Source organism: Phyllobates terribilis, unplaced genomic scaffold (genome assembly GCF_046119375.1).
Source record: "Phyllobates terribilis strain yellow unplaced genomic scaffold, ASM4611937v1 Scaffold_3__8_contigs__length_932513732, whole genome shotgun sequence".
Classification (NCBI taxonomy): Eukaryota; Metazoa; Chordata; class Amphibia; order Anura; family Dendrobatidae; genus Phyllobates; species Phyllobates terribilis.
This window is the reverse complement of record NW_027362763.1, coordinates 373,914,022-373,935,974: the sequence shown is the minus strand read 5'-3', so window position 1 is coordinate 373,935,974 and position 21,953 is coordinate 373,914,022. Positions and strand designations below refer to the sequence as shown.

Genomic DNA, 21,953 nt, shown 5'->3' with positions numbered 1-21,953 from the left:
ATATATGCTGCCTCCCCCCCCAGTCCATGTATATATGCTGCCCCCCCCCAGTCCATGTATATATGCTGCCTCCCCCCCAGTCCATGTATATATGCTGCCCCCCCCAGTCCATGTATATATGCTGCCCCCCCCAGTCCATGTATATATGCTGCCTCCCCCCCCAGTCCATGTATATATGCTTCCTCCCCCCCAGTCCATGTATATATGCTCCCCCCAGCCTGCTGTTCATCGCATATATAAAAAAACATAATAAACACTCCTACTCTCCTTCCTTCTTCTCCCGTGCAGCATCCTCTCCTGTAGCCGACAGCTGAATCCAGTTTCCTAGCGATGTACGCTGACATCAGCTGCTAGCTGCTGGCCTCTGATTGGCCAGCAGTGTGTATTGCGGTGCACGGGCCTGGCAAGTTCGTGCGCTGCAATACACTTCAGCTAGATGTATGTCCGAGAACGCACATCTAGCTGAAGTAGCGGTGCTAGCGTCGGCACTCTGCAGACTCCGAGCCCGATCCAGTAGCGCTACTGCTGCGGCGATGGCGCGCGTGCCCACCGGGGGGGCTTTGCGTGCCCCGTCTGGCACTCGTGCCATAGGTTTGCCATCACTGCTCTAGTGTATGTGCCAATTCCGTCACACGTTTGTGTGTGTCATCATTTACTTTCCACCATTGTTATAATATTTGCTCTTTTTAATCAGTTTTAATAAATGTCATTAAGTTTTATATGTACAGGTGCATCTCACAAAATTAGAATATCATCAAAAAGTTAATTTATTTCAGTTTTTCAATACTAAAAGTGAAACTCATATAGAGTCATTACAAACAGAGTGATCTATTTCAAGTGTTTATTTCAGTTAATGTTGATGATTATGGCTTACAGCCAATGAAAACACAAAAGTCATTATCTCAGTAAATTTGAATAATTAACAAAAAACACATGCAAAGGCTTCCTAAGCGTTTAAAAAGGTCCCTTAGTCTATTTCAGTAGGCTCCACAATCATGAGAAGACTGCTGACTTGACAGCTGTCCAGAAGGCAGTCATTGACACACTCCACAAGGTCCCAGAGTTCCAATTTTCATTTGGAAGTCAAGGTCCCAGAGTCTGGAGGAAGAGTGGAGAGGCCCACAATCCAAGCTGCTTAAGGTCTAGTGTGAAGTTTCCACAATCAGTGATGGTTTGGGGAGCCATGTCATCTGCTGGTGTAGGTCCACTGTGTTTTATCAAGACCAAAGTCAGCGCAGCCGTCTACCAGGAAATTTTAGAGCACTTCATGCTTCCCTCTGCCGACAAGCTTTTTGGAGATGGAAATTTCATTCTCCAGCAGGACTTGGCCCCTGTCCACACTGCCAAAAGTACCAATACCTGGTTTAAAAACAACAGTATCACTGTGCTTGATTGGCCAGAAAACTCGCCTGACCTTAACCCCATAGAGAATCTATCAAGAGGAAGATGAGACACCAGACCCAACAATACAGACGAGCTGAAGGCTGCTATCAAAGCAACCTGGGCTTCCATAACACCTCAGCAGTGCCACAGGCTGATCGCCTCCATGCCACGCCGCATTGATGCAATAATTGATGCAAGAGGAGCCCCGACCAAGTATTGAGTGCATTTACTGAACATACATTTATTTCAGTAGGCCAACATTTCGGATTTTAAAAATATTTTGGAATTTAAAAATATTTTTCAAGCTGTTGTTATAAAGTATTCTAATTTACTGAGATAATGACTTTTGTGTTTTCATTGGCTGAAAGTCATAATCATCAACATTAACAGAAATAAACACTTGAAATAGATCACTCTGTTTGTAATGACTCTATATAATATACAGTGGGGAAAAAAGTATTTAGTCAGCCACCAATTGTGCAAGTTCTCCCACTTAAAAAGATGAGAGAGGCCTGTAATTGACATCATAGGTACAAAATTGTAGCCCTCCACCAGGCTGAGAAGACTGAATCTGCAATAGGCAAGCAGCTTAGTGTGAAGAAATCAACTCTGGGAGCAATAATTAGAAAATGGAAGACATACAAGACCACTGATAATCTCCCTCGATCTGGGGCTCCACACAAGATCTCACCCCGTGGGGTCAAAATGATCTCGAGAACGGTGAGCAAAAATCCCAAAACCACACGGGGGGACCTAGTGAATGACCTGCAGAGAGCTGGGACCAACGTTACACACGCTACCATCAGTAACACACTACGCCGCCAGGGACTCAGATTCTGCAGTGCTAAACGTGTCCCCCTGCTTAAGCCATTATATGTCCTGGCCCGTCTGAAGTTTGCTAGAGAGCACTTGGATGTTCCAGAAATGTATTGGGAGAATGTCATATGGTCAGATGAAACCAAAGTAGAACTGTTTGGTAGAAACACAACTTGTCATGTTTGGAGGAGAAAGAATGCGGAGTTGCATCCAAAGAACACCATACCAACTGTGAAGCATGGGGGTAGCAACATCATGCTTTGGGGCTGTTTCTCTGCCAAGAGACCAGGACGATTGATCCGTGTACATGAAAGAATGAATGGGGCCTTGTATCGTGAGATTTTGAGTGCAAATCTCCTTCCATCAGCAAGGGCATTGAAGATGAAACGTGGCTGGGTCTTTCAGCATGACAATGATCCCAAGCACACCGCCAGGGCAACGAAGGAGTGGCTTCGTAAGAAGCATTTCACGGTCCTGGAGTGGCCTAGCCAGTCTCCAGATCTAAACCTTATAGAAAACCTTTGGAGGGAGTTGAAAGTCTTTGTTGCCCAGCGACAGCCCCAAAACATCACTGCTCTAGAGGAGATCTGCATGGAGGAATGGGCCAACATACCAGCAACAGTGTGTGCCAACCTTGTGAAGACTTACAGAAAACGTTTGACCTCTGTCATTGCCAACAAAGGATATATAACAAAGTATTGAGATGAATTTTTGTAATTGACCAAATACTTATTTTCCACCAAAATTTGAAAATAATTTCTTTCCAAATCAGACAATGTGATTTTCAGGATTTGTTTTCTCATTTTGTCTCTCATAGTTGAGGTCTACCTATGATGTCAATTACAGGCCTCGCTCATCTTTTTAAGTGGGAGAACTTGCACAATTGGCGGCTGACTAAATACTTTTTTTCCCCACTGTATGAGTTTCACTTTTTGTATTGAAGAACTGAAATAAATTAACTTTTTGATGATATTCTAATTTAGTGAGATGCACCTGTATTTCACTCTCACTGACTCATTATTGGAGTGCTCAATCTCCATTTTGTCCTTCATTGTTACTCATATCTAGTTTTGGAGGATCTCCATATTCACTATGGTCTTATACACTTTGGTAGTTCTTTCATATTTTCTATTCTCGTCAAAGTTTACTTACCGCTCCAGACCCACGCCAAGGCAGGAAGCGAAGCCATCCTGTACATCAGTCACCTGATCCAATCAGTGTCCTCACCGGTTGGTGAATGATGGATTGAATGTCATCATTTCCGGTCCCACTGGAGACCACCAGTGCGGTGCTGTGGATTTGAGTGTTAAGTTACACTTATTCCTTTAATTGATACTATTCCAATGCGCTGTAGTGTTTTCCCCTACTGGACAAGCACTGCCTAATCTATTCAGGGGCCTGTAGGAAATAAAAACAATGGATGCTCACTTCCCGCAGTCGTGCTGTTTGGGGATGTTAGGGCTACAGCAGTCACATGAGAAAAGAACATCATGTCACCCGCTAAGAACAGCAGTGCTAACGTCACTGGAAACGCTGCACTACGGGAAGTGAGTGTCCATTGTTCTTATGGGCCCCTGAATTGATTAAGCAGTGGTTGTCCAGTAATGGACAAGCCCTTTAAGCCATCCATACACCATAGATTTAGGGCAACTGAACAGGCCGTGTGATTTTCCCCTTCACTTTCTCCTCCATTGTGCTCTTTTCTGGGCATGGTAAGGAGGAACACTCTGACGTTTGGATGGTATTGTATGTTCAGCAGCACAGTATCAGGCGTTGTACTTCCTCTGATGCAGGAAGAGCAGACAGCACTCGTCAGTGTGCAGCATTACTGTGCACATCCAGGCGTCCATCACACACCACGTAGATGCTTCATACAGTAACGTACAGCTCAAGATATTGTGGTGACTGAGAAGAAAGCAGAACACTACAGAGGCGTGAGCCATTGCTGACTACAGGCAGTGGTGATGTGTGGGGTCGACAGCCCTGACTCCTAATTACCTGTACGTCCACCCTCTTTACAGGAGGCTGTAATTGACCCTCACTCTGAGAAGAGCTGATCTCCCTGTCCGGTGGTGGGAAAGAAGGGTCTGAGATATGATGTTTGGGATCTACCCCCTCCGTTATGTATTCCAGTGTTTGCTGGTGTTGGTATGAGCCAATGAGGCCAATGCAATAAAATAATAAAAGCAGCAATTCTTTCCAGTTAATCGCCCTCCATCTGTTGACACATGTGACCGCCACCTAGGCTAGTGATTAGCTGCAGCGGTGATGCATGACGATGTGATCCTTCTTTTCTTATTTTATTACAATCCCTTCGATTGCACAGGTTTTTTCTTGATCATGGGCTACCCCTTGTGAGCTTTCTTTACTGATTTAGACACATATTTTGTGCTTGCCTTGTAGGTTTAAGGAATGGAGGCCATGGATAAAGCAGTGAATGGATATATAGACAACTTGCTTGGACCACGAGGTAAAATGCTTCATTATTTGTAGATGTTTGCCATATTAAAGTCTCTTCTAACTGTCCTAGATGTATTGCCCACCCATCTGGGGCAGCAGCCAGTGTATGTAGCAGAACGCTCCATAGAAAGTTACCTGGGTGCTGCAAGAGCAGATACCAGCTGATCTGTGGAGTTGACGGATGTCAGACTTCCACCTATTTGACAGAAAGGTCATCAACATATTAGCCCCAGATAACACCTTTAACTTCTCTAAGGCCCAAACAGGCCTGGCAAAAAGGAGTTAGAACTGCAGTGTGCTAATTACATTCACAAGGGATTTTGCATTCAAATTGTCCTTTGAACTTTCTACACTTTATTGGAAAAAACAAAGATGCATTATTCATTTCTGCAGGGCATGACAAACTCTTTATCGAACTGATTTTGGTGCAGATTTGCCTCTGTGGTTTCAAACACCAGTCTAAAATAAAAAGCAGTATACTCACATTACCAATCTTCTGCTGCTTCTGTGCCGCTGCTCCTCTCATCCCTCCTCTCATCCCTGCTGTATACCAGGCTCCAGCAACGACATGTTGACCTATGTGGCTGCTGCCGCCCGTGATTGGCTGAGGCGGTCAATGTAGACATACTTCATCATTGTTGGGAATGGTTAAAATCAGTATACTGCTTTCTTATTTTACAAGGGGGCTTTTAAAGATTTCCCCTGACCCACTTCCTTTGGACTGAGAGGAATGAAACTTGGCACAGTTATTAGTCCTTCTCTACATAGGTGCCACCTTGGGACACACACTTCTCCCATTTGTTTAAGCAACTGTAAACACCTCGTTCTAGAAGTCAACAGGTTGTTCCAAAAGCCACTTTGTGACTGGAAATCAGTCTCATCATCTGGAAAATGCTTGCCCTTCAAGAATAACTTCATTTGTGGAAAAAGAGTCCAATGGTGCGATGTCGGGTGATTAAGGGGGATGCGGTAGAATTTAAAAGCTACAGGAGCATGCTTCCATTTGGGCAACATGTGAGTTGTGAACTGGTGCATTGTCTTGCAGAAGGCAGACACCTTTGGTGAACATGCCACGTCTCTTGGGTTTGATGGCCTCCCGCAATTTGCTCAGCAGTGAAGCATGGTATGCCCCAGTGATCATGTAACCCTTTGCTAGGAAATGCATCAATAATACTCTGTGCTGGTCCCTAAATACTGTGAGCATGACCTTGCCTGCCAAGGGTTGGGCACATGCCTTCTTTGGAGGCAGTGAGTCACGATGCTTCCATTGCATAGACTGGACTTTAGTCTCAGGATCATATTGATGGACCCAACTTTCATCTTTTGTGATCAGTCTGTTAAAAAAGTCCTCCTGGTTTGCATGGCACATCGTCAATAGAGCCTGAGCACATTGGACTCGTTCCTGCTTCTGGAAAGGTATGAGCAGCCGGGGAACCCAGCAAGCAGATACCTTATGCATGTGAAGATGGTCTTGGATGATTTTTTCCACGGACCCCACACTAATCTTGACATTTTGGGTTAGGTGGCGAATGGTTACGTGGCAATTTTCCAAAATGGCGACCTCCACTTGCTGGATGGTGTGTTCATCAATAGCAGAGTGGGGTCGCCCTGGAATTGGAGCTGTTTGCACCTTAATCCGACCACATTTCAATTGACGATGCCAGTTCTTGACTACATCATATGATGGGAATCATCACCATAAACCTCTTTCATCTCATGGAATGTCTCTGTTGGTGTACGGCCTTTCAAGTAAAGGAACTTGATGACTGTTCTGTATTCCACTGGGTCCATTATCAACCCTAACACCACTTCAGCACCTGTAAAATCAAGACCGTTATCAGTTCTGAGTTGCAAATTGGCACCTAACCTAAAGGCTATGTGCCCACGATGCAGAAATGAAGCAGAAAATTTCTGCAGCATTTCTGCATCTCCCTGGCAGAAAAAATGCATGCAGATTGTGCATGCGTTTTTCCTGCAGAATACATGCGGATCCACATGCGGATTCACATGCGTTTCCGTATGCAGATTGACAAGCGCTTTCCAGGCTATAGCATCACTTGGAAAGTGCTTGACAACTAGGTAACACTGTATAAATCCATGCAAACAGCATGGATTTATATAGTGTGAACCGTAAAAATGAAAACAAATAAAGCTATACTCACCCCCGAGGCCCCGGCGTGGCTGCAGCGCTCGTTCCTGTCTGGTTCCTGGATGCCGGCATATCGCGAGACAGAGCGGTGAAGGGCCTGCGGTCACATGACTGTGACGTCACCGCAGGTCCTCAAGCGATGTCGGCATTCAGAGAGAAGCCGTCGGACAGGTGAATATAAACTTTATTTGTTATTTTATTCTTTTTTACAGGTACAATGGTACCCAGGTCTGGATAAGAGTCTCCTCTCCTCCAGAACTGGGTACCATCCGCACATAGAGACGCATAGAAGCCGCTTGTAAAAATGTACAGTCGCGGTTTCTATGCGTCTCAATGCAAGTCAATGGCGGGAGTTCCGCTGCGCTACCGCAAAATTAAATGACATGCTGCGGATTTTTGTACGCAGCATAAACGCTGCGGAAAAATCCGCAGCATGTGCATAGAACATGCGGAATCCCCTTGGGGACCATGGGGTGCGGATTACCTAGCGTTTCACAAGCGTTTCCGCTGCGGAAATTCCGCAGCATAAACGCTTGAAAAACGCTACGTGGGCACGCAGCCAAAGAGACTTATATCATTACACATGTGAAGTTTCAGCGTCCTGTGATAAATTGAAGTGGGTCAGGGGGGAAATATTTAATGAACACCCCTGTTAGATGATTATATGCCCCTGCGGGTGTTGCACAACATCAACAGCAAAATTGCAATACATTATATGTGGATTTTGTCTTGCCCATTGAAGTCAATATCAAATATGTGATCATCCCACAACCAAAATTGACATCATGTAGATTTAAAAGATTTGCAGTGTTGGGTCAGTTTCTGTTACAAAGGATTGATATGTGGGAATCTTAGTGCCGAGAGCGCAGTTGATCCCCAGACTGAAACCTGACGTTTGTGCCTTCACAGCCACAGAATCCGCCACCAGTACAGCACAGGCACCTGAATAGCACCATGTTGCTCTGCTAATACATGAGAGCTAGTGAAGGCAGATCTACCATCAGGCAGGAAGCGACATGTCCACATGAGACAAATCAAGGGTCCAATTACCACCTGCAAATTATGGGGTCTGAAAGTTAAGAAATGAAAGGATGAGGATCGGAGCCTGAAACTTAGTGCAGCGTTTTATAACTTGAAATATAATATTTTCACCATTTAAAGAAACTGTATTGTCAGATAATGTTCTGTTGTTTAAATCAAGTTTTTATCCTGCAAGTTTTTTTTTAGTTTGTTTAGATTTATTCCAGCTATACAAATCACCAGTTATCCCCTGGATAGGTGATAATTGTTAGATCAATGTGGTTCGAACCTCTGGGACCCCCATCAAGGCACCATGTCATCATAACCCCTACCTACAAAAAGCAAACAGGCCTCTTTTGTTGCCCTGTCTCTATAGGGCTTGTTCAGACTTTTATTATACAGACGTGTGCTGGGACTGCTTGGACAGCACACTAATCAATGTAATTCAATAGGGCTGCTCAGATGAGTCCGCATCTTGGATGAGATTCACCTATACAAATCTATTTGTGTGCAAAAAAAATCTGATCCCATAGGGATCATCCACGTAGTTTCTGATTTGTTATGGCTACTTTTCCATTATTAACACAGGAAACTGTATTTGACCACCTACATTTTAAATTGTTGATGTATAAACATGGCTAGCACATGGACGTAAAATGCTGATGGCACAATGACAATATGGATGAAAATCGTCCCAAGATTTCTGGATTAAAATCGGATGAATTTTCATACGCTTTTGTGAACCTAACTTTTGGGCCTGTTCACACAACCGTACCTTTTCTCTGTGAAAAAAAACGGACGGTACGTGGACCAATGTTATTCAATGAGGCAGTGCTAATGAGTGTTTTTTTTTTTGTTTTGTTTCATTGACTGAATCAGCATATACTGGTTTCTGCCGTAAATCGGATGCGACTTACCCATTCAACTCTATCGGACGCCATATAGAGCCACAGCAGAGCATCAGATTTTTACAGATACATTACAGTTCTGTAACATAGGAAACTGTAAATGGTCCTGTAAATGATTAATAGCTGCTGCTGTAAAAATGGATTGTATACCGATGACAAATGAGAAAAAAAATCGCCCTGAATGAAAATCTGAATAACTTATTATACACTCATGTGAACCTACGCTGATAGGAATGAATAAGTCTTCTCCAGACCACAAAGTCCTATGGCTAATGTGACTGCCTGCTGTAAAGCATATCTACGTGCTCAGGTGACGTGTGGCCCCATAATCATGCACAGAAAATAGAAGGAAAGAAATTGGGGCTCAAGTTGCAGTTAACCTGTTCCAGTTAGTGAACAAATGTCAAGGTGATACCTTCCCGTCGTCAGATTTTGCCACCATGTCGGTCTTTATTTTGAAGAAAAGTCTCTGAAAGGTCTTCGTTTAGATCAGTCAGCTTACAAGTAGACCCCTGCTCTACTAATTAGAAGGAATGGCTCACTTTTAATGCTGAAGTAGCTATTTGAAGGCACCTTTGCATGTCGGCTGCGTCAGCACATATTAACCTTGTGGCAGATGCACATTAAGACCCATGAGCATAGCGCTCTAAGCCCTCTAAACCCTTACTCCTGATCTTGGCGTTCCTTCACATTGTCGCCATCACCAGGCCTGATGCTACTTTCTTTTTATTAACTTGTGTGATGTCTATCTAAACATGGCCGGAGTATGAGTAGTATATCTGATGGTGGATGATTTGGGCATAGCAATGCAGAACAGTTAGTTGTACATGTTGACCATCGCGCCTTTATTGAGTGGCATCCACTGTGCTTACCCACATTATTTCTCTAATATTTCATACATTTATCATCTGAAGGTGCTATATGTATTCTTTGGGGCAAAAAAAACCTTTAGGGTCTGTGCACACGTTGCAGATTTGTCACAAAATCTGAAGGGTTTCCTGATGCCAGCAAAGTGAATGAGGATCCTGCAGTCTCCTGCATACGTTGCTTATTTGTGACTTGCAGATGTGGTGCAGATTTAAATCTGCATAATGTCAATTCTGTCAGCGTTCTTGCTGCAGATTTCACTCGTACTAATGAGTGGGGAATAGTGATGAGCGAGCGTGCTCGGTTAACCCTTTCATCGAGCACTCTCGGGTGCTTACCGAGTATTTTTGGCGTGCTCGACAACTATGCTCAAGTCGCTGTCTAACAGCTGCGACACATGCAGCTGCGGCAACTTGAGCATAGTTGCCGAGCACGCCAAAAATACTCGGTAAGCACCCGAGCGTGCTCGATGAAAGGGTTAACCGAGCATGCTCGCTCATCACTAGTGGGGAACAGTCTGCAACAAAAATGCATGTAAGGCTATGTTCACACATGTTGGGTTTTGCAGCTTTTTTGCTGCAGATTTTTATTTTAAGCTGCATCTTGTAGTACCAGCAAAGTCTATGAGAAACCAGAATTCTCTGTTCACCCATGTTGTTGTTTTTTTTTTTTGCTGCGTATTTTGTGACTTGGTTGTGTTTTTGGAAAATAGAGCACGTCACTTCTTTCAGCATTTTTGCAGCAGAAAACGCACCTGCGTTTTTGCTGCGTATTTTCAGCGTTTTTTCACTGATAGGAAGTAATGGGTGGTCAAAAAAACGCACCAAAACCTGTGTTTTTAATGCAGCTGTTTTCCTGCCACAGAAAAGTTAGCAGCAGATTTGCAGCAGAAAAAAAACACAACGTGTGAACATAGCCTCAAAAAAACGCACCTATTTTATGCTGCGTTTTTCCCGCCAAGAGAAATTTCTGCACCAAATATTTCACGTGTGCACATACCCTTAAAGAGTTTCTGAAACTACTAATCCTTTTGATGGTTAAATGTGTTTTGCTAAATAAGGATGACCACAGTATAGTAGCCCTTCGGCCTCATTCATACACTTGTGTATCATGGTCCGAGAACGGGCTGCAATGCACACACTAGCCATGGGTCACCCGATCCAAACTGGAAAGCATATCCAGCATATGAGGTTGTTGAGTTGGGGTGGCTAGATCCACAGCCATACCATACATCACGTTCCGTGCATGGACTGTCAGAGGTCAGAAGTTGTGGTAGAGTTGTCACATGTGCCGCATGCAGGGATACATTCTGCTGTATCGCTGCCATACAGGAGTCTGAGCTGTAATTGGGTTGTCTCTCCGTTTTCATGCAATCAGATATGAGAAAGAAATGGCCGAATAGAAATTTACATAATCCAACAGAAGAGGACACCGCAAAGATAATTATGTACTGGTGATTTCTGCTCTTCAAATGTAACTTCCACTTTGGATTAACATCGGTTTAGCTGTTTGCTTATATAAAGTTGCATCCTTTATTTTATCTTTATTACCTTTTGCCATTTTCACTTATATTTTGTTTGTTTTTTTTTGTAGAAAAAAAAGCTAAGGCTACAGTAGGTCTAGACACTGTAGGGGGAATTCATTAGATGGACTGGAGAACATTTCTGCTAATACTTACTCTATGTGGCATAAATTTTACTTAATGCTTTGGGCCCTGCTAGTATCAAAAAGTTGTCGTAGCTGCTGTAACTGCATGAAAAGTCGCGGCATGTGGCTGCACTCGATGAGCTTGTGGCCGGACATTTTTACATGCAGATGTTACTTATCCAAAGCTCATTTGCGGGGTGATGACTATAAACACCATAGTAATTTGTGCTTTATGAAGTCTCTTATGTGAAGTTCTTTTCTTTTTACTTTTCAGACCCGCGAGTGAAAGGCTGGTTTATGTTGGATAATTACATCCCCACCTTTGTGTGCACCGTCCTGTATTTATTCATTGTATGGAATGGACCGAAGTACATGAAGAACAGACCACCTGTGTCCTGCAGAGGGATTCTGGTGGTCTATAACCTTGGCCTTACGCTGCTCTCACTGTACATGTTTTATGAGGTAAGACTGAATGCATACATTTATTATATTGTCACCAGGACTATCATTTTTAATGATTTTTCTTCCGTGTCTGTCATTACAAGCAGGGAAGGAACTATGGTACAAAGCCTTAAATTATCATTTACAATGTGACTAAGGCCCCCATCACATATTCGTGTTTGCAGTACGTGTGGTATCCGTTTTTTTTCACGAAAACCACACGTACCCATTATAACCTATGGGACTGCTCACATGTCCGTGGTTAAACACGGACTGCGTGTCCTGGCAAATCACGCAGAGACATGTCTGTTTTTTCCAGCAGCATGGATGACAAGGGCCAATAAAAGTCTATGGGTCCATAAAAAAACACGTACAGCACATGGATGGCATCCGTGTATAACATTGCACAGTATAGGAGAAGCTTTGTAATTTAATTCTTTCTTTATCCATACCGGAAAAACACTGATGACACACTGATGGCAAATGCTGATGACACCGGTACCAGTTTTTCACATACGTGTTTTGTACGGACGTGTGAAGGGGACCTAAAAGGAAGTTTTTGGGGCTCAACTTAGATTTCTGCAGTCAGACTATGTGACTGTAGAATTATAGCTCGAGCAGGTGGTCACGTGCCAGCTAGCAACTTTTTCTGCTTCTCTCAATAGAGAGAAGCGGATGAGAAGCTAGTAGGCAGGTGACTGCCACTGCCTGACCACCTGCTCGAGCTGGAAATAGATACTGACAGTGCGCATATCACACACTGGTAGCATTCGGCATTCTACAGTCAAATAGAGTGACTGTAGAGATTTACTGCGGGTGAAGTAAGTATTAAACACATCACCAATTTTCTAAATAAACATATGTCTAAAGGTGCTATTGACGCGAAATTCTCACCAGATGTCGGTAACAACCATCCAATCCCCACAGGCAAAGAAATCAAACCATAGATGTCCATAAATGAAGTTACGTGTAATAATGAGAAATGACACTGGAAAAGTATTGAACATATGAAGAAAGCCATGGAAAGTCATGACACCAGCTGAAATCTATCAGTAATTAGAAAGCAATCCTGCCACTTAGTGAAAAATAATATCAGCTGGTTCAACTGATGGCCTATAAAAAGGTGTCTCATTACCAAGGTGCTACCCAAGAAACATCTCTTCTTATTGTTGTAAAACATACCGATGACATTGGTTACAGAAGAATTTCCAAACTATTGAAGGCTCCAGTGAGCACTGCTGGGCCATAATCTGGAAGTGGAAAGAACATCATTTTACCGTAAACCGGCCACGACCCGGTGCTGCTCGCAAGATTTTAGAGAGGAGTGAAAATAATTATCAGAAGAGTTGTCCAGGAGCCAAGGACCATCTGTTGAGAGCTACAGAAAGACCTGGAATCAGCAGGTACAATTTTTCAAAGAAAACAATAAGTAATGCACTCAACCTCCATGGCCTGTATGCACGTTCACCATGCAAGACTCCATTGCTGAACAAAAAGCATGATCAAGTATTTAAAATTTGCTCACAACATTTAAACAAGCCTGTGAAATACTGTGAGAATATAGTCTAGTGAGATGAGACCAAAATTGATCTCTTTGGATGACCTAATACACACCGTGTTTGGAGGCCAAAAGGCTCTGTATATCACCCCAAAAACACCATACCAACAGTGAAATATGATGGTGGGAACGTCATGGTGTGAAGCTGTTTTTCAGCATATGGCACTGGCAAACTTCATATGGTTGAAGGAAGGATGAATGGAAAAGTGTACTAAGACATTCTTGTTAAAAATCTGCTGCCATCCATCTACCAGGATGATGAAGATGAAACGAGAGTGGACATTTCAGCAAGACAATGATCCCAAACACACAGCCAAGAAAACTCTCAATTGGTTTCAGAGAAATAAAATAAAGCTGCTAGAATATCCCAGCCAATCACCTGACCTGAATCCAATAGAAAATGTATGGAAGAAACTAAAGCTCAGAGTTCATAGAAGGAGCCCACAGAACCTTCAGGATTTGAAGAATGTTTGTGTAGAAGAATGGGCCAAAATCACCCTTGAGCAATGCATGTGACTAGTTTCTCCATACAAAAGGCATCTTGAAGCTGTCATCACATCACCAACAAAGGCTTTTGTACAAAGTATTAAATACATTTTAATAAGTGTGTTCAATACTTTTTCACTGTGTCATTTATCATTATGCAAATTGCCTCTTCAGAGAGGAAGAGGACTTGAATTCCTTGGAAGCAGCAGTCCTACAAGTCACAATTGACCCTTTAACAAGTGCCTCTGAAAAGGCAATCTGCATATTAAATTGCACGGCTAAGCCTCCTTACCTTGGCATGCCAGAGCTGGTAAGCTCTCCACAAGGAGAAATGTTACCCCTTATTTCTCATTATTACACATCTATGGATTGATTGCTTTGCATGTGTGGATTGGATGGCATGTTACCAATATCTGGAGAGAATTTCATTTCAAGGGCACCTTTAGAAATATATTTTACTTAGAAAATTGGTGACGTGTTCAATACTTATTTCTCTCTTTCTCTGTCTCTTTATGCTATGCATTGGGTTACAGCAAACCTGAGGCTATGTAGTGACGTGAGCAGAGCTATATGTATATGGCCAGCATGTCATCATGTTACAGTTGAAACTGGGATTTATCTTCTGACTAATGTTTCATTCTCAGTGAAGGGTTAATTCACGTCATTGTAAGAGCTGCAAGAATGCTCACACTCCAGACCGGCAAATAATTCTGGAATTTGTGACATGGACACACAATGTTCTTTGTGACTGGAGAGCAGAGTTTCCATAACATAATCTACCTGCTGGTACAGCATGTGTCCGTGTCTGTTTATCCAAGCTGTCATTTATTGGGTATCTCTACAGCAATACCCAAAGCTATAAGGGAAGTGACCAGGGGGATATTGGATCGCAGCATGCCACATCGCTGCTGGTTACTTTTACACAAAGAATATCAATACGTTTACGAAGAAGGCATTTCCTAATGGATATTTATCACCTTTCCTTCTCTCTGGGGCTGACGTCCCTCAGTTTATGTGTACCAGATACTATGTAATATGCCTAACATTGGGATTTTACTGCTTTTGGTGTATAATAATTCTGTATGACTGAAGTGCTCCATGGTGAGATTTGTGCTTATGCACAGAAGATGGCACACTGGTAATCCTAGCACAATGTGAACTGATACATAGTATGGTTGTATGATGCTTTGTTGTGTTTCTTTGATCCGGCAAAGATTATCAGATTATATTCCAACGTTTCAACCAAGTAGGCTTTTTTCAAGGATAATCTGTGTAGATTGCCGATAAAGGGAAACATTGTAACCGCAGATCTAAACCTCCAGATGAATGATCTGTGGTTACACTGTATTCCTTTATCAGCAATCTACACAGATTATCCTACTTGATTTAAACGTTTGTTGGATCAAATAGGCACAACAAAGCATCATACTAACGTACTGTGCATCAATTTTGATTGTGCTGGAATTGCAAATATTCTGAATTAGTTTGAGCAAGTAAAGCTGCAGTGTAAAGCATAGGGGAGGGAAACAGTAGCATTCTGAGCTTGTGATATAATTGAAGTGTATTTCAGACTACTTTAAGCGCCCAGAGGACAGCGTTAGCTGGACTAATACAAAGAAACAGCTAGTCCCTGCACATACAAATCTGTTACCAGGGATAACTGGTTGGATTACTTCTAGGAATGTGTATGGAAGCTTTCATTGGCTCCTGAAGTAATGCTACCTGCACAAATGAGTTAAATAGAGGGAAACGCTGAAAAAAATAAATAGCAAGTACTAACTTGTTACCGGACATTTGCTATAGAGAGGACTTATCACAGGACCGTCCTCTTTTACAGTGCCAGCGTTCATCTACTGGGAAGAAGCAGTGATGAACCGTCACTTTCTGAGCTGGGAATACCCCTTTTATATTTATAAAGGACTCTATCATGAAAGATTGTTTTCCTACTGGAATGTAATTACCAGCAACAACAAAGCTGAAAGCAATGGATCCCATTCTAGTCACCTTACCAACAAAACAGTAGTTATAAAACGAGTTGTGTCCTAATTGTGGTCAAGTGGAAACTATTCTTAGTGTGGAACTTCCCTGTCATTACAGGAAGGTTTCCAGTCGAAATTGCTATGAAAAGTAGATCACCTGACTGCCGTCTTTGATGGTGCGTTTCTCAATTTCCATTTTGCAATCGAACCACTGTGCAAATTTCTTTATGCAAACACAGGTTCTGAGTATGTGACTTCAGAAAGAGCCATACTAAGGCCATCATAGAAGTGTCCCAATTCCTTGGCTCTATCGCCGCAAGCATAGGTTTGTTCTTCCATGATAAATCCTGATAAAAGCTCCATGGAGAATACATGCTCAGTGCACATCTGCCTTAAGGCACGCTGGAGATGGATTCACCACATTCACTAAGAGGCAATGAAGAACGTATCTGTCCCTTTGTGGCATAAATTATGATGAATCTGACAGCTGCACTTGACCACACTCTTCCTTACCAAGCTCCAGTCACTCTTGAAAAAGTTGGAAGAATAGGCCGGAGGTGACATAAAAGTGCCAAAAGTCCTAACGCGCTCTTTCAGATAAATACAATTTGCTTTACATGTCCCATTTTTATGATTTTTACTCCATTTGAGAAATGACACCACAATTATGGTCTTTCCGCAGAAATAGCCAAAATATATAATTCTGCTGCAAAATCATAAGCAATAATGTTTCACCTATTTTAGCATATTAATACTTTTTTTCTCCCTGTTTTTATTGCGTAGATTTGTGATGCAACACTGATTGACGTCTCTAGACATTTCGGCTATAGCGGTATTCCTACTTTATGGATTGTGAATGTTATTATCAATTGGACTGTGGTTCAGTGCAGATATAGGCAAAAGTGCACTTGGCTGACTTCTACCATGGTGTGATCAGACTAAAGTACACTTCACCAGTCAGAGCAAATATAATCCGCCTCAAAAATAAGACCCCACCATCCAGCACATGAGGCTACATTAACCTAGAATAGCACACGATAACCCTAATAGCTAGCAAAAAGATTAGTCTCTGCTTTTCTGAATGGTTGTCGGGAATACAGATAGTCCAGGGTTAAGTTAGATATGGGTATTCTGGTAGTTATCTGTTACAATATACAGTCATGAGTTCACCTTCTTTGAATTCTATTGTTTTCCATATCAGGACATAGTAGAAAAACAAATCTGGTCCTCAAAGTCTTAAAATTAGGTAAAAACAACCTTAAAGAAGTACACCCTCACTGCTTCCAGTGCGAATTAAGAGGCTAAGTAGCAGCCATATGCTGCTAATCAAATGCATTTGATTAGTGGCAACTGGGACCACCTCTATAAAACCAGCAGTTTTTTCACTTTTGCTGGTCTGGAGCTTGTGGAGAGACATCAGCGATGATTTTAGAGAGGGAATTGTTGCTGCCCATCAATCTGTGCCTGACTTCACTCAGAATAATAAGCTTCCTGACATCTGGTGATACATTTGGCTTGGTCTTTGCCATGTTTTAACCTAAAAACATACAAAATAAATAAATTCGACTACCCATGACAAAATATGCAAAACATTTGGTCCAGCAAATGTACGAAAACTAACACATAAAGGGATGAAACAATGACGAACCAGTTTTCTTGCTTATAGCTGACAACCATTTGCTTCCGGTTTACTAAAACCAACATGAAATGGCATCACTACAACCAGACAGAAGAAATCACACTTTAAAAAAATGCAAAACTTTTGGTCATTACTGTACCTTACCTCTAGCTGTTTTGTGGCATTTTCTGCTACTGACTCCTACATGAAAATTTGATTGTATACACAAACCTACCTACATCCCAAAGTCATACAATGACATATACAGTGGACGTCAACCAGTGCCTGTGGTTTTATGTTACATGTAGTGATTTTACTTTACTTACTACATAGGGTATTTACATTTTAAAGAGTCAGTAAATGTTCATATTTTTTTAATCGTTTGCAAATCACTGTATTAAGGGAATTGTCTTTATTCCTGTAACAAAATTACATGTCTTTCAATCCCTGCTTTTTCGTAGACTACCGTATTTTGTGGATTATAAAACGCACCGGGTTGTAAGACACATCCCAAATTTTGGGGTGCAAAATAGTAAAAAATGTTTTTGTTTTTTTTTAATAAAATGATTCGCCTTCTAATCCTTTTTACCTGGGGGCAGCGGTGGTGGAGAAGGGGTCACACATACGGGAGATTGGCGGCTGTGGCGGTAGCGGGGCGATGATGCGGGACCCGTCCTCAGAAAAAGTGTTGCTGATTCAAGGTGGTGGTGATGGCGGCGTCTCCCGAGATCTCAATCTGCGCATGCTCCGGCAGCCATTTTGCAGAGTTGTGTACGGGATAGGGAATCTTGTCTCCGCTTACCGCCGACTTCTGAGGATGGGGCCGCAGCATCGCCCCACCACCTCCCGGGCCGCAGCATCGCCCCGCTACTGCTGCCACTATCACCACCGCATTGAATCAGCGACACTTCTGAGGATGGGGCCGCAGCATCGCCCCGCTACTGCCGCCACTATCACCACCGCATTGAATCAGCGACACTTCTGAGGATGGGGCCGCAGCATCGCCCCGCTACTGCCGCCACTATCACCACCGCATTGAATCAGCGACACTTCTGAGGATGGGGCCGCAGCATCGCCCCGCTACTGCCGCCACTATCACCACCGCATTGAATCAGCGACACTTCTGAGGATGGGGCCGCAGCATCGCCCCGCTACTGCCGCCACTATCACCACCGCATTGAATCAGCGACACTTCTGAGGATGGGGCCGCAGCATCGCCCCGCTACTGCCGCTGCCACCACTGCCTTGAATCAGCGACATTTCTTTTGAGGACGGGGCCCGCAGCATCGCCCCGCTACCGCCGCAGCCGCCACCAACCTCCTGTATCTTGGACCCCGATCCGACACCGCCCCCCAGGTAAAATGCCGTAAGTTCGCATTATAAGACGCAACTCCTTTTTTACGCCTAAATTTTGGGGAAAAAGTGCCTCTTACAATCCGCACAATACGGTATTTGTCTGCCTTCATCTGCATTGACATCAGAACGTACTCGTGTGGAGTACAAATGATGGCTGTTAAAGGGTCAGCATCTCTCCTCCTCTGAGTGGTTTGCTTATCAGAACAATGTTCTGCAGCAGCTTATCCCCAGAGTTAGTGAGACACAGGTGCTAAGCTGATAATTTCACTGTCATCATCTGTACTCCAAATGAGTATGTTCTGATATTAAAGGGAATTTGTCGCCAGTTTTTTTCTATCTCATCCGACAGCATAATGATGTAGGGGGAGAGACCCTGATTCCAGCGACGTGTCACTTTTACTGGGTGCTGCAGTTTTGATTAAAAACTTTTTTTTATCTGATCTAACAGTTCTCTGAATGCTGAGTTCTGTGTAACCCCGTCCACACAACTGATTGCCAGATTTCTATGTACACTGTGCATAGGCAGAAAGCTGCCAATCAGTGGTGTAGGCATGGTTGGACTACAAGACAGCAGGTTTACTAGTCCTCTAGTGATAATCTATTGATAAAACAGATTTTATAAAAACTACACTAAGCAGCCCAGTAAGTGACACGTCGCTAGATTCCTTTTAATGCAGTTGTAAGGTAGGCAAACAGACTGTGGAAAATAAGTGGTTTGGAAACCCCTTAGATGCAATTTTTTACAGGAATGAAGAGAAATTTGCTAATAAAGTGGTTTGCAAAGTTTCAAAACTTTACATCCATGCTGGACAAAAGAATAAAAAAAGTTACTCTTTAAGCATTTCTACCATATGAAAAGAATAGGCTATTAATGCCTAGCGTGTGTTTCTCAGTGGCCACACTTGCATACTGCCCTTTTTCTTTGACATTTATAGGATTTACAGAAAGCTGGGTGCTGGCCTGCTGTCCTCTCCATTGAACTGTACTGATACTGCTTTGAACACAATTTGGCAAAGTGGCTGTGGGACATGAACCCATCAGGCATTTACTGAAGATATCCTGTGGCTATGTAATACATGCTGAAAATGATAATATATCCTTGGTGTATTACCAATTACTGACTCCTAGAACTCTCAGAAATATCAGATCAGTGAGAGGGGCTGTGACGCCCCAGAGAGCCCGTGTCCCCTTCATTGTGTAACAGGCCCATTTACATGACGTTATCATTGATTGTTATTGGTGCTGCTGCTCAGTGTAGCAGTCATTCTTACATCAAATTGCAAGTATAGTTCGATGACTATGATTTGCACAGGACTTGCATGTTATAATTATGCCATGTTAGACACTGTAATTAAACCTGGATAATGGCTAAACATAAAGACAGCTTTGTATCATACAAAATAGCAGATGTGTAAAAATGTCTTCCAACTACAACACATAGAAGTACCATAACTTGTGTTTGATATCGATATTACCCCAAGCTAACATTGATAAATCATATTATGTAGGTAGGTCATCAATATAAGACCGTGCCGGTCCGACACCTTGCACCTCCATGATCAGCTGCTTACAGCTCAGGTGACGGCTGGATGTAAACACTGTACAGAGCCTGAACAGCACAGCTCCCTACACCGTGTAGTGGCCATTCTCTGGTATAGTAGCACAGCTCCCTACACCGTGTAGCGGCCATTCTCTGGTATAGTAGCACAGCTCCCTACACCGTGTAGTGGCCATTCTCTGGTATAGTAGCACAGCTCCCTACACCGTGTAGTGGCCATTCTCGGGTATAGTAGCACAGCTCCCTACACCGTGTAGCGGCCATTCTCTGGTATAGTAGCAGAGCTCCCTACACCGTGTAGTGGCCATTCTCCGGTATAGTAGCACAGCTCCCTACACCGTGTAGCTGCCATTCTCCGGTATAGTAGCACAGCTCCCTACACCGTGTAGTGGCCATTCTCTGGTATAGTAGCACAGCTCCCTACACCGTGTAGTGGCCATTCTCCGGTATAGTAGCACAGCTCCCTACACCGTGTAGCTGCCATTCTCCGGTATAGTAGCACAGCTCCCTACACTGTGTAGTGGCCATTCTCCGGTATAGTAGCACAGCTCCCTACACCGTGTAGTGGCCATTCTCCGGTATAGTAGCACAGCTCCCTACACCGTGTAGCTGCCATTCTCCGGTATAGTAGCACAGCTCCCTACACCGTGTAGTGGCCATTCTCCGGTATAGTAGCACAGCTCCCTACACTGTGTAGTGGCCATTCTCCGGTATAGTAGCACAGCTCCCTACACCGTGTAGCTGCCATTCTCCGGTATAGTAGCACAGCTCCCTACACCGTGTAGTGGCCATTCTCCGGTATAGTAGCACAGCTCCCTACACTGTGTAGTGGCCATTCTCCGGTATAGTAGCACAGCTCCCTACACCGTGTAGTGGCCATTCTCTGGTATAGTAGCACAGCTCCCTACACCGTGTAGTGGCCATTCTCGGGTATAGTAGCACAGCTCCCTACACCGTGTAGTGGCCATTCTCTGGTATAGTAGCACAGCTCCCTACACCGTGTAGCTGCCATTCTCCGGTATAGTAGCACAGCTCCCTACACTGTGTAGTGGCCATTCTCCGGTATAGTAGCACAGCTCCCTACACCGTGTAGTGGCCATTCTCCGGTATAGTAGCACAGCTCCCTACACCGTGTAGCTGCCATTCTCCGGTATAGTAGCACAGCTCCCTACACCGTGTAGTGGCCATTCTCCGGTATAGTAGCACAGCTCCCTACACCGTGTAGTGGCCATTCTCCGGTATAGTAGCACAGCTCCCTACACCGTGTAGTGGCCATTCTCTGGTATAGTAGCACAGCTCCCTACACCGTGTAGCTGCCATTCTCCGGTATAGTAGCACAGCTCCCTACACTGTGTAGTGGCCATTCTCCGGTATAGTAGCACAGCTCCCTACACCGTGTAGTGGCCATTCTCCGGTATAGTAGCACAGCTCCCTACACCGTGTAGCTGCCATTCTCCGGTATAGTAGCACAGCTCCCTACACCGTGTAGTGGCCATTCTCCGGTATAGTAGCACAGCTCCCTACACTGTGTAGTGGCCATTCTCCGGTATAGTAGCACAGCTCCCTACACCGTGTAGCTGCCATTCTCCGGTATAGTAGCACAGCTCCCTACACCGTGTAGTGGCCATTCTCCGGTATAGTAGCACAGCTCCCTACACTGTGTAGTGGCCATTCTCCGGTATAGTAGCACAGCTCCGTACACCGTGT

At 43.7% G+C, this 21,953-nt stretch overlaps 1 protein-coding gene across 1 annotated transcript in view; it reads left to right on the top strand.

Moving 5' to 3' along the window:
- ELOVL5 (ELOVL fatty acid elongase 5) overlaps nucleotides 1-21,953 on the top strand; it is a 66,465-nt gene that overhangs the window by 2,218 nt on the left and 42,294 nt on the right. Inside the window, exons 2-3 of the mRNA XM_073675410.1 lie at nucleotides 4,603-4,669; nucleotides 11,525-11,712. Of these exons, the coding sequence (XP_073531511.1) occupies nucleotides 4,612-4,669; nucleotides 11,525-11,712 (246 nt within the window). The 5' untranslated portion in view covers nucleotides 4,603-4,611. The remainder of the gene's footprint in view (nucleotides 1-4,602; nucleotides 4,670-11,524; nucleotides 11,713-21,953) is intronic.